The sequence below is a fragment of the Ambystoma mexicanum genome, chromosome 7p, assembly GCF_040938575.1.
Source record: "Ambystoma mexicanum isolate Mex_15411 chromosome 7p, UKY_AmexF1_1, whole genome shotgun sequence".
Lineage (NCBI taxonomy): Eukaryota > Metazoa > Chordata > Amphibia > Caudata > Ambystomatidae > Ambystoma > Ambystoma mexicanum.
Window position 1 is genome coordinate 600,087,775 of NC_090939.1, and position 14,046 is coordinate 600,101,820.

At 44.3% G+C, this 14,046-nt stretch overlaps 1 protein-coding gene across 4 annotated transcripts in view; it reads right to left on the bottom strand.

Moving 5' to 3' along the window:
* The window catches only part of HERC2 (HECT and RLD domain containing E3 ubiquitin protein ligase 2), a 2,956,340-nt gene that overhangs the window by 2,045,099 nt on the left and 897,195 nt on the right, over positions 1-14,046 (bottom strand). For all 4 annotated transcript variants that reach the window (XM_069636605.1, XM_069636607.1, XM_069636603.1 and 1 more), the window contains exons 28-30: positions 3,033-3,165; positions 2,828-2,955; positions 2,507-2,702 (exon numbers count right to left, since the gene is read on the bottom strand). In XM_069636605.1, coding sequence (XP_069492706.1) covers positions 2,507-2,702; positions 2,828-2,955; positions 3,033-3,165 — 457 coding nt within the window. The remainder of the gene's footprint in view (positions 1-2,506; positions 2,703-2,827; positions 2,956-3,032; positions 3,166-14,046) is intronic.

The window sequence follows — 14,046 nt, forward strand, 5'->3', positions numbered from 1 at the left end:
ATGGTCTCCGTCGAACGGCATGTCCAGGACCCTTGTCTGAAGTTGGTGGCCTTCAGCCAGCCACGGCGGCAGAGGCAAACCCTGTTCCCCCATCTGGCAGAACCCTGTGTCTGCAATGTCTAGAGCCACAGTGATGGCGTGGTCTGACGCCAACTCACTATCCTGCAGGATCTCCATTGCCTCTACCTGCCTGTCCTCGGAAAGGAAATCCAGGATCTGAGCCATCTTGTACCATAGCTCCTGGTCGTACCTGGCCAGGATCGCTAAGGCCTTGGCCGCCTTGACTGTCGTTGCTGCTGAGTAAATGACCTTTCGTCCCACGGTGCCCGGGGGAAGAGTTGACGACATGTTGGACGACTTCTTCCTTGTCGCAGCCGAGACCACCGATTGCGGCAATGGTTGCGACCGCAACTCCAACACTTGATACTTCTTCTCTAGCCAGTCTATCATAGCCTGGGCCGAGGAGGGGTTCTTCAGGAGTGCCAGCCCCTCATCCCAGATGTCATCCAGGAGTGGTATTGACAGAATGGTTCCTCTTTGCCTCCCGGTATTGGTACAGGAAGCTTTCCTTTTTCTTCTCTTCAGTGGTGAGCTGAAAAAGTTCAGACGCACAGGCAATCATGGAATGGAAGGATCCCACTTTCTCCGGCGGAGAAGCCCTTGGCCACGAGAGAGGCCATCGTTGTTGCCTGTGTCAATCATAGCTATGTCTGTCCCCCTGGGGGGGGGCAGTGATGGCTGGTACAGAGGCATAGGGTGCCTCCTCCAGGTGGCCCCGGTGGACTCGCTGGCGGTGCCGTCGGCATCATCTTCTGAATCTCCGACACCAGTGTGTGGAGGGTCGAGAGAATATCCTGCAACAGACCCCTGGGGGGTTTCTGGGCGACAGGCTTGCTGGGCCCAGCACCTGTGATGTTGCACCCTGCCCCGTCAAAGTCACCGATTCCGGCGAGCAACTCCTTGATATTCTTGTGGTCGTCACTCATCTCCTCCGGAATGGTGTGGACCGAAAGAACGTCTTCCTCATCGGACAATGACATATCCGTGCCTTGTAGCTCGTCCACCCCACCCCCTTTCTTCAGGTCCTGATGGGGTCAGCTCTGGGCTGAGGTCCAGCATCCTCTTCTCCGTCATCTTCTCCACAGGTATGGCCAAAGCCTCCCACCTGGGAGGGAGCGCCACTCTGGTCGCCACCGGAGCACCCTGGGCCGAGAGGGCAGCTGCAAGCATCTTGATAGAAGAGGAAGTCTTGGTGTGGATCACCTGGGCCTGCGCCGGCAGGACGGATCCCTTGTCCTGCCTGGCCTTCTCTGGCTTCTCCCGCAGCTTCCCTGGGGTAGCTGACTTTCTCCTCGACACAGAGCTGGAGCGGTGGGTGGAGATCGAGGCAGATGGAGACGATAAACGTGCCCAGACAGTCGCAGGACCCGCTTGCGCAGCGACCCTGGCAGAAGCGGACTTGCAGTGCTTGGCCTTGTCTTGGGCCCCCATGGATGGAGCGCCCTCAAAGGACTTAGAAGCCCGTTCAGGTTGTCCGGATTCGGATGAGGCATGCCCCTGCGGACCACGCGGGGTAGAAGCCTTGGACTGGAGCCACGTCGCCAGTCGGACATGGCGGTCCTTCATTGCGTGCCTGGAGAAGCTGCGCACCTGGAGAAGCCACAGCAAATCACACAATCTTCCTCCTTGTGCGTCGGGTGAAGACAATACAGGCACTTGGAATGCTGGTTGTCCGTGAAAACATTCTGCAAGCCGCAGCTAGTGCAGAGCTGGAAGAGGGAAGCCCTGTCCCTTCTCCAACATGATCTGGTGCGGTGTAGGCCTGATGGACTTCTGGGAACTTCCAAGAAGAAAAACACTCGATTTAAGCCCTTGAGGGTCGAAGAATGAAGCCAAAAAATGGATCCCGTTGATCGGATGGATAAGTGATGGAGCACACTGGCTCGACTGAACTAAAACCGTTTTCCAACCGAAAAAGCACAGAAAAACGCAGAAAGCTTGAAAAGCAACATGCGAGGACTCCCCAACACTTGAACGTAGGGTAAAAATCTGAAGATGGCTGCCAGAGGAGGGGCTTAGGGAGAGGGCACTCATTGGCTGGGGGCAGTATGACCCAGAGCTCAGTGATTGGTGTATAGGAGAAAGACAGTTTATACACTAAAGTGTTCACTTTTACAGATGATTCCCAGCCTGAGGATGGGGAATACCCATGAGCATGTGAATCCATGCCAGACCCCATGCTGGAGAAGTGCTTATATCAGCCATTTATATTTTTAAACGTAAGCCATCATGTGGGATAAAGCAGACAGAAAAGAGACCATGATATATTTTGGAATAAGAATATATATATATATATATATATATATAGTCTGCAACTGCAAGCTGTACAAAAGCACACAAAACCAAAGAAGAAGCGTCTGCCATTAAAGTGAACAAAGGAGAAAATGCATTAAGTAGAATGGGAATCCAAAAACAAAAAAATGACAGGATGGCTATGAGCCCTCACCTCTTTTTTTCCGTCTATCTCGGATTATCTTCTGCGCTATTCTTCGCCATCGGGGAACCGAGCTTAAGAGCTTCAACTTGGACATTATGGACAGATCGTTGCACACTGCTGGCCGCAACTCATTGAACAAGAATCTCAATCGCTCAATGACAGGAGCACACACTTCCTTGTAGGATCGACCTTGCTCTTGATGTGTCTGTAAAAATCATTAAAAAAATACCCAGATAGCAAACAAAACAAAATTAATCTAACGGGATAGTGGTTTGCACAACTCCAAATATAATGAGCAAAGAAAAAAGCAGAAAGACACATAACACATACCTTGATTAGAGAACACTTTGCTTGATAGACAACACGGCATACATCAACTACAGATTTGGGCATGGTCCGATGCTTTGCTTGGTCAACACCAAGGCAGCCATTATGAACTAAAGACAGTGCTACATGACCTGTAGAAACAAATGAGGACTTCATTGGCAAACATGCTCACTTACTATTATCTGTAGGTATACAAGTCAAAACATACCTAAATCCTCATGCTTCAACAGGCAACACAGAAGCAGGCGTCCAACTTCTTCCACAGGATGTTCAGGAGGAAACGTGATTGGTGTTGTCAGGTGGCATTGCTTGCAGTACCTCTCTATTTGACACAGAAAGTCCTGCAAACAATCATAAAAAGGGACACATTTTGCTATCATTGTTGATATGCTGTGCATCATTTATGACCGGCCCCCTACTGATAAGAGCACTGGATACTTTATGCCATTAAACCAGGCAAATACAATAAAAGAAACGCAGTAAAAATACTCCCAATCAAAATAGCGTACAATTGACAATATGAGCGCGACCCCCTTGCCGCCCCACATATGTTAGGCTAAGTGGTACCAGCAGAGCAGTACTACAGGAAGGAGCTCTAATATTATAAGTGTATGATCTGGAGAGAAACTGCATGGTAAAAATGCATCTTAATTTCCATGAATTACTTGGTGAAAAGAAACAAAAAAAAGTAACAGTCCAAATATTTTTTTGCCTGCCTAAAAACAATCCCCAATGGGAATTTGATTTTACCTGCAAAAAAAATAATGTGGCTCCACACATCATAAAATAAGGCGGAAAATACTCCTATTTCAAAATCTTACCTGGAACCCGGTCTAGGACTACAATATCAATTAAAAGTACATACCAGCTATTTTGCAAACCCTGCACATCAGCTGATGTCGCAGACAGGATTTTCCTAGGCCCTAAACGCATGGTCCATGGACCTCAATCTATATCGGCATGCACAGAGAAGCCCTGCAACCTTATTCTCCCAGAAGGTAGGCCTAGTCACCTATCAGTCAACATTATACTCTCGGGGAGCAGGGTGGTAAAAAGTCACAGTGTAACATTCAAATAAATAAAGGAAGGGATTGGCCACACACACATCATAATTCAATGTTTCACAGCCAGTTTTTGTGAGATTAACCAGCTAGATATCAAGCACGGTTGAAAGACTCCTAGAACTATAAGCTCATTAGTGTATATTCATGTTGTAATTCGAGCAAAACAAAAGCATTTTGCTCAAGAAAGGCAAATGTCATACTGAGTGACTCCTGAAACATGTGTTTATTGATAAAGCGTAGTGCTTACAAGAAGTCTGTAGCACTGTATTTTGAAACAGTCAACAAGAGTGTACAAAAAAGTTAAAGTGGAAATAAAAAAAAAAGAGTGTTCACATTACACACTGAGCCAGAGGTGGAGTGGCCTATAGCGTCTTTTGTGTGGTGATTATTTTATTTCCGCATTATCTCAGAGGAAAAATGTGAAATATGGGGCCACTTAGAATTTTTTTTTCCAGGGCCTCGTTTAGTTTCCAGCAGAACCTGGCACGCAGCCTTAGGGGTTATTTACATTTAAAAACACATATTTAGAAAACACAAGAAGAGTCATTTGGTGTCTATTGTAAACATAGGCGACTGCAGCAATGTTTAGCAAGCAGCATTTGTTGTCTTATGGAGAGCCCGTTTTTGAAGGTAGGTTAACTCCATTGGACTATTAAAAAAAAAAGAAAAAGAATGTTGCACATATCCCAAGAATTATTATTCCTGGACATGCTTCCGTCAGTGGCGCAAGTATTTAAAGAATGAAATACGCATGTTAAAATGGCATCACATGAAGATTATGTAAAATCCAGAAGCAGCAGTAATTAGCTAGATCGAGCAACTAAACTACTTAACAATGAGAAGTCAATAGGGATACATCACTCCAGCTATAAGATAGATTTTATACATAAAGTTTCCTTCCCTTCCGTCTAATGAGCAAACGTTACTTATTTCAACTGCCCTTATTTCAAGCATGTGGCGATTCTAATTCTATTTCAATGGGAATTGTCAAACACATTAACAATCTAAATTGTATATAAGAAACAACCTGTTTTATTGTGAAGGGAATTTTGCTGTGGCTGGGTCAGACAAAGCAAACAAAAGCGACCAAGGTGAGAGCAGAGAATGCCAAAGGGAGACGCTGTACAAGTTGATGGCAGCAGGGCGAGAGAAGCAAATCATGCAGTAGGTTGATTTTTGAAAGCATCAAGCAAGCCCACAAGGATTGTTTGGCCCTGGAGTTTTTATTCTTGGGAAGAACTGCAGAACCAGCTCTGAGAACAGTCCCGGAACACGCTCCACAAAGGAGTGTAGGCAGCTGCCCAGAGAGGTGGCGCAGTGCCGAGGTAAAACTTGCCAACAGATTGGAGTAGGAAGTATGATTTGGATGACTGACATTTACTTAAGTTCCATAACAGATTGAAGGGCATTGCCAGAGATTTTCCTAAGCATTAAAGAGAAGATGGTGAAACTGCTAATTTCAGGGCACAGCCATTCATTTGGAAAGTAGCTTCTTGTCCTTGTTCACTTGCATTTTGTGAAGCAATGTTTTTATGCCGATAGAAAAGGCAGAGTTGCTTAGGCCGGTTAATCATGTGGAATTAAATATTTTATATTGTGAAATCAGATTGTAAGTTTCAATTTAAATAGAAGCTGTAGTTGTTAGGGGAGTTTTCCTAAAGTCCTACGTCAGTAAGACTTTAGTACACTATCCCAGTGGATTGTAGATCCCCAACTCTTATTAGTCTGTACTAGTTCAGTACCTTGGAAGAGTAGCAAAGCAGTCACGCTTATCTTTGGAGGAAGATGTGAACTGTAGGTAAGCACACTGAATCTTAGCTAGAACGCAAAACAAAGAAGCACTTAAACATAGTTATCTAAAAAGTATATATGTATTATATTTACACCAGAAACACTTTAAATACTTCAGACGTTTATACTAGATCACTTAGGATTGCTTGATAATACACTTCAAAGGATACTTTCACTTTGAGTTTATTCGCGTTTACATTTGTAGCAACGTTAGAAAGGGAAAAGGCAACATTATCTAATTATCAGTTATTGCGCACATGCGGTTTTCAACGGTTTATACAGTAATACATTTACTCTGCAAACACATATAGTAAAGTTACTTAAAGAGAAAAATTGTTAGTGAAACATAAGCTTAGTTCAAGGTTCTAGAGACTGTTTCTTCCCCTAGTAAGTCTTTTTAAGTCCAAAAACACAACCCTAGCTAAAGGCAGTTCGGAGAGGACTTGAAGCCTTGACAAGCAGCGAATAATGAAGAGTTAGAGTGGAATTCTTCCAGTGTTTAGAGTTATTGAAGCAGCAAGTTAACTAACAAGGGAGAGCTTAAAACAGACTCTAGAAGGGGACACAAGCAGCAGCTTGGGTCAAAGATAAGAGGGGGTTGCCCAAGAAACCTCTACATGCACTCCAACACTCTGCAGCGACTGCTTGGAATCAGGTAAGCAATACCTTTTCCTCCAATGTACCTTAGGTTAGAAGAAAATGTTTATGCTGGATGCTCTGCGATGTTGCAGCTCTGGACCAGACCTCCGTATTCCTTGGTCTGGTGACTGAAGGCAGGACAATGGACGGGATCTCTCGACAGCAGTCTCAAGTGAGGACCTGTGGCACGACTTTCAGCAACTTCTTGGTTCACTCTGCTGTTTTGGTACCTTCTGTGCAACACCAACAAAGGACACTGATCGCCCGGTCAATCTTCTTCGCTTCCTGCAGCCCCACACTCTGGCGAGGGGGTCTGGACTAGTTGGATCGAATCTCTGGAGTGCTGATACGGGTTCAGCAAAGAGTTGGACAAATTCAGTCTTTCCACGATGATGCACTCGAAATGGGCAGCAGGTCTCCTCGTATAGGGGTTCTGCAGCTATGGAAATTCCTAGGACCTCAGGAGATTGCTTGTCTCAAAGTTCGTCTTGGGACTGGTTGTTCCCACCAGCCAAGGGGATGGAGTAGTCCTCTTCGGAGCTCCTCTGTAGCATAGAAAACGGGGTCAGGACAGAAGTGGTCACTTCACAGTGTTGCAAAGGGTCTGCAGGCGTCTCTGGTCGTCTTCTTCAGTTACTTACGTTTCCAGTGATCGACATCCTTTTCACTCCAGAAGCGTCACCTTTTATACAGTTCCAGCAGACACTCCTCTGCAATCTCTCTCAGCACCAGAAAGGGGTGCTTGGCTGACCAATCGGGACAGCCAGAACCCCTGTGTGAGTTGGACGTATTCAGGCACTCTGGCAGACAAAAGACAGGGGGTGGAGAACTCCTCCCCTACTTCCTTGCTGCGAAGACACTCTGGAGCCTAGGCAGGGATACCTACGGTTTCCCGCCAAAGGCAAAACACACAAACACACACCTCCCCCTCCCAGAATGGTAGAAGGGCTAACAAAGAACAAGCATGCTAGTAATGTCAAAAAAGAAGGGAGGCCCCAAGTTGGTACTAGCATGCCCCTATTGTGCACTAAAGAGGCCATGGACATAGCCTGCAGTATAACAAATACACAATAGTTGTTAGAGCAAGTCCACTGCCACCAGCCATGTGAGAATTCACAGGAGCAGAGAGCAGGGGGATACTAGGCATCCCTTTGGCAATAGAGTTTTGGGAGAGATGCATCCCTTTGGCAATAGAGTTTTGGGAGAGATACTAACCTTAAGAACTGTTACTTGAGGATACAGAAAAAGCATCTTAAAGGAGGACCCTAAGGGTCCCCAGCAACACTGTCCATAAGGAGCTGTGTGTTGCAGTAGTAAAAACACAGATTCCTTGAAGGGTTAAGGAGCAGACAGACTCATAGTACAGGTATAATATAAAGATTAGCGTTCCAAAAGATAGCCCACAAGAATGAATTGGAGGGAAAAGGCGCTACCCATTCAGTATTGAAAGGAAAAGGTACAGAAATCGAGCAGAAAGTGCTGAGGGTCTCACTAGGAGAGGGGATGAAGCATAACAATTATAAATCTCCCTAACAGTAGTGTGTGTAGTTTTGGAAGTCAGAACACATTTTGGTTGACAAACTGTCAGACACAGTTAGGGGGCTAGTGAGAGTGCGTTAACATAAAAAACATGTAAATTATAACTAGAGATAACAGACCAGTGTAAGAAAAGTTTTCTTTTTGCTGCTTTCCTCAGATACACTTCTACGGGACTTCTGCTTTCTTTCCCTAGCTTTGTGCCCATTTCTACAGGGCAACTGATCAGTCATAACTATCAGTGCAGTGTAGATTTCCTGTATTTTTAAAGCTGCACACATCATCTTACCTTAGTGATGTGGGGTTAGGATACTTTGCATAATTATAACTTTATTTTTCTTAACTTTGTGATTACAAATACAATGTGTCCAGGATGGGTTGGTCACTGATTATTTTCACTGTGGTTTGAACTTTTTACTTTTGCAATTACTGGAAATGACCACGAAGAGTGGCAGCACTCTAAAATGGCTGTGTCACAAGATTTCTTTATTCCTCTTCAGCCTACATCCTGCTGTGAGGAGCCAGGAATGAGACGCAGACACAAGAGCTCATAGTTTTGACTATAAACTTTTATTCAAAATAAAAGGGTATTGGAAATTGCCTCACTGTCCCTTGTGATGAATCCTGTGGAATCATCACAGATTCCCTGGCAAAGATCTCCTGTGTGGCAAAGGGACAGCAGCCGCTAACTGATCCTGACCATGGGACTGGTATTATGAGGGAGGATCACATAGGCAGAGACTGCTGTCGGTGAGAGGTGGTGACTCCATCAGGAGAGATGCAGTACTTTTCCCTTAATAGAGAAGAAAACCTCAAATTCAAAGTCCTTGATGGCTTGTTGTCACCATATAAATACCTCATTGACAAACCCAGAAAGCCTTTCCTGGAAATCACTTTAGTCAAGATACCATTCATGCCTCACACACATATAATCAAAACCTAGCACCTCCTGTTTCTAATGTGTTCTTAAGTAAAAGCTCTGAATAATATCACTCTAGAAATCAACTTCAACTCCCATAAAGCCTCGTAAATTGAAGGAAACTCAAATCTGAATGTACACACTAGTTTTGAAGGATCATGAGTATGCGGGACATTTATAAATGCTATCCGCATTTGAACTGCAGAGAGCAGGAGAAGGAAGCGGCTATGAGAAAGGACCGTATCGGAGGAGATCAAGAAGGCAGTCAGTTCCAAATCCAGACGGCAGCTCGCAATTACCAGAGCTCGGTACCAGCATGAGACACTAGGAGAGATGCTGTAAGCAGTGCTGGAGGACCATCAGAACACTGTCAGCAGAGCTACCAGTGGCGCAGTCGTGCTGAGAAGCAACAGTCTTTGGTCCCGATCGCAGAGAGAAGCTGGTGAGTGAGCTGGAAGCTGCGAGGAGAGCTGGAGGAAGGTCTGCAGAGCGACAGAGGCTGTCACAGAGGGGAAGGGTCAACGCAACAATGTGCCACAGGTCAGAAACGCTACCAAACACCAGTGAGTCCGCCCAAAGTCATAGATGACCCTGGGGAATACCAACAGGCATGTAAGCCAACAAAACAAATAACAAATAAGACCATTTGAATACCGAACAAATGAAGTACACAAGCAGAACTTGACCAAGTCTCCAGATATGTGATGTCGATATGGGGAAAGTTGGAGCAAGTGTAATCCTAAGCAAATACAGGTTAAAGAAATGAGCAAAATGGCAGAATTGAACAAATCCCCATGTAAGAAATGTCACTGTGGGAAAGTTGGAACAAGTCATAACTCAAGTAAATAGAAACAGTGAAGTAAATACAACTGTAAAGTATTAAAAGCCACTGAATCAGAGAAGCAGTCTTGGTGAAAGGAACACATCGGGCACTGAACATTTGGGGTGGGGGGGTGTGGTCGCAAGATTCCTGGCAGTGAAGTATACCAGGAGATCTGGGTTGGGTAAGATTTTCATATTTATGATCAATCTTCCTGACCTGTGTCAACCCCAGACCTTTTGGCTTGGACTTGGTGATCATTCTCCCTTGTTTCTAGGTGAGTGGACATGTTTATCCCCTCTCACCTAGTTTTTTCTCTTTCTATGAATGACCTTTTTATGTCTCTCCATAGTGTGTGATTGGAGTTAAAGTTTCCTATAACTGTTGGGATTAGGCTGCGTTGCCCTTTTGGTGTTCCCTTGTAATTTCTCCGATTACCTCTTGGGTCAACTACTGTTGCCAAGAAGTAAAGTGGGATTCCCATCCGCTTTACATTTTATATAGTGTGCCAGTAGACCCTACCTTATTTGGAGTGCTGGGGAAAAAAACTATATCCCCTTTTCTCACTTACCTTGTTACTTTTTCTTACAATTACAATTCAATTTATAAAGTTTTATTCATCATCTAAACCATTAGCTCTAATAAAAAACAGATTTACAGATATACTTTTAACACAATTTAAAAACAGGATAAAGAGAAAATACATATTTACAAAGTTATGGCATCGTCATTGAGCATCACATTTTTTGACAAAAGCACGCTCGCAGCCTCTTTATTAAAAATAATTCCCATAGATCCTCGCCTCAATAACCAGGCACGGTGCACATACCTTGCAGATGCAAAGAAAATACCTTTTCCGTGGGGCACATTAGAAATTGCATGGCTTTGCTGGTAGTACGAACGTTTAATTTTTTAAATAGTGGTTATAAGTACAAACGCCTTAAATTAAGAGTAGTAGTGCAAATTAGCACAGAATGTATTAGGGTTTCATCAGCAGAACCACACAGTGGGCAAAGTCCAAGTCTCATAGTTGACCTTGATCGAGTGAACCAAGCAGTGTGCAAATTTCCCAGTCTCATGCGGACAAACTAAGAGTGCTCATAGGCAGGATAGAATTCATCCAAAAGGCTTATCAAATTCCTGTTATTACTCTGGAAAAACACTGTGGCGCATTCTTCACGGAAGCTTGTTTTAATTCCAGCTGAGCCAGAGATTTCCTTTTGCATTTGCTTTAAGGTCTGCTTTGGAGAACTTCCACCAATGAATAGTATTGTCCCAAAGAATTCTCATATCCCACATGCACAGTACCTTTTTTACATGAGCCAGCCAGCCACAGCCCTGTGCCCCTACAAATGCAGAAAATGTGTGAGGGCATCCCGGTATGTTAATAGCCCCACAGAGGTCCACAGTCTCACCCAATAAAGCACAAGTTTCAAGGCAATCTTATCAGCTATTGGAAAAACGGCAAGATGGAGCAGACAATTTAATGTGGCCCCACAATTCCGACCCATATAGGGCTACAGGCAGAGCTTGCCTATCAAAGCTCCAGAGCCCGTGAGATAGCCCCACTAACGTGGCCTTTGAAAAAACAATGCACTCCACCACTGTCTTTTTCCAAGATAGTATTGGCTTTGGCCAGGTGGTCAGATCACCCCCCTTATTTGTAGAACACAAGACCCAGATAATCTAAAAAGGTCACTTGCTCCAAGTGTGTTACCTACCGTAGTACTCAGTGGGATGCTTTTCGCAAAGGGAGGTTTAAGAACCAAAACTTAGCATTCAGTTCAAGGTCAAGCTCACTACATTTACTCATGAAATCTTTAAGCCTTTTGGGGAAGTAGCCAGAATAACTGCATCGTCAGCATAGAACAGGGTAGGCCATCTCCTAGTTGCGATTCTTGCTGGATCAAGAGCATCCCTTCTTTGTGCATCTCTTATACCCTGAATGTAAATTAGGAATAGCAGGAGCGCCACAGCACCACCCTGTCACACCTCTCTGATCACGGCAAACGGCCGCGTTTGCTCCCCCCTTGCTCCATAACATACAGATGCCACGGTTTCTGAATATAACAATTTGATGGAATCAACCAGCGGCATCGGTGCTCCGTTCACTTGGTACCCGCAAGTGTATATTCCTAGAAACTAAGTCAAAGGCTGACTTCAGATCCCAAAAAATGGCATACAGTTTTGTTTTTGCCAAGAATGCATATTCCTGGATTAATAAAGTGAGGCGGAAGAATTTGGTCCACGGCACCTCTGTCAGCAAAAAAGCCTGTGCGTGCTTCGGTAATCTCTGCTTCGTCTGTCCAATTTTGTAATCTAGTCAGGAAGATCTTAGCAAATATCTTCCCGACACAATGTAGTAATGAAATTGGGCAATAGGTCTGTGGGAGACCCCTCCCCCTTTCTTGTAAATGGGAACTATGATTGCCTCTCTCCAAGTCTTAGGAATTACTCCAGAACAGATAGCGGCATTAACAACCTTACATAAGTAGGGGCTCATATCATTGGTTCGTCTCTATAGAAATCAACCATAATAAAATCAGGTCCAGCCACTTTGCCCGACTTGTGGGAGCGCATGGCAGTCGTGATATGCAAAGTCCCACTCTTAGTCCAGTCATTTACTTTTTACCCTAGGGCAGTCCCTGCCAGAGGATCTGCGCTTGCATGCAGGGTAGAGAAGTATCCCCACCATACATCAGCAGTAATATAGCATTGCAAAGCTTGATCATTGTTTATCTTGCTATATGATACCAACCTCCAAAAACCAACACTGTTTTCCTGTGCTAAAGCCACGTGCAATGCTTCCCACTGTGATTTTACGTATTTGCTTTTTTTCTTAAAGAGTAGGGCTTGTATTTAGCCCCAGAGTCAGAGAGGCAGTGTTTGTCAGAGGTTTTTCCAGATCTTTTACATAAGATAATGACTTTCTTTGCTCTTGTGCAATCACAGTCATACCAAGGATTTTTCGCCATCGCCCTTTTATTCAAACGGCCTACAACGTGTCTTTAAAAAGGGATTCATTCCCTACCTATTGTTTCAAATTCCGCAATAACCATGCTCTCTGGCAGGCTTTTGCTATGGATGTTGCCCATATTATCTTTGATGGCATCCTAGATTTTTAATTTCGCAGCCCTGTCTACCCAGTTATACCATTTTGTTGTTTTGCTTATGTTGGCAGGGATTGATTCCTGGCTAGGACATGATTAAATTACGTAGTTGGAACCCTCATTAGAAGTTTAAGCTTAAGGGGATAGTGGTCAGTCTCGCGTCTATAAGCCACTTTGCACTCCAGAACTTTAGACCAGCTGCTGGCTAAAATAAATATGTAGTTAATACGTGATGTACCATTACAGCCATTGCATGTCATCTTCGCTGGCTTGTCAGATGGAAATCTGCCATTATAGGCCCTAAGGTTCAAGTTAGCAATAACACAGGCTGATTCAGTTGCTCGCCTATGGACCCTTTTGGAGGGTGCAGCTAATAGAAGAGGGATAGACCAGGTTATATCCTGGTCATCCCATAATTCAAAGGTTTCTTTCAGGGGTTCTAGCTGAATGTTCATATCTCCAGAGACCATACTGAATTTGCTGTGTTGAATCAGTTGATTGTTTGAGCAGCTGAACTCCGGCAATTTCATCAGTATCTCTCTGCCCAGTACCTCATTAGGTCTATTATAAAAATGAATTAAGAACTGGTCTGCCCTATTTGTTATCACTGAAAGAAGCTGCAGGTCTACCAGATGAGTTTCCACATTAACCACCTTCCATTTAAGTCTGCCCCTTTTACCCCTGCTGGCTGGGATTGTACAATTCATATATCCCTGGAAATTCACAGTGCTTAGAGCCCATGTTTACTGGAACATCAATACCTGGTAATCACTAGCACAATTGCACCAGTCCAGGTCAGATAATACTCATTTTATATCAGCTATGTTCCAAGAGAGAATCTTTAGTGAGTGCGCAGGTGCCAACTAATCAGCCAGCACATTCGGTGAAGCAACCAGCTCCAGGTTTCTCACACTTGGCCTCAAACTTACTTAGTTTGTGCACCCCCTGCCATTCCCATCGTGATACACCGTTAGCTTAAACCCCATATCCAACAATGCTGCAGAACAGGCACCAAGTAAAGATGCAGTAGTTGATGAGGCTAGTTTAATCAATGCCCAATTTGTAGGGCTATCCCATTTCTACACTTCAACACAACAGATCATTCCTTTTAAATCGAGGAAAGCCATGGAATGCCTTCCCATATTGCAAGCAGTCTGAATCAATTTAAAAAAGGGCCGTGGGCCAGAGGGAAGATTTCTTCCAGTTTCACCAATTGGTCAAAATACCTTAATGTTCCTGGGTAAGGGACAGTTCTTAGGCAATCACACGCTTTACTGTTCACGTTAAACATATGCTTAAAAACGATTAAACCAGATGGGTTATTGAAGTTAGAACTGTTAACA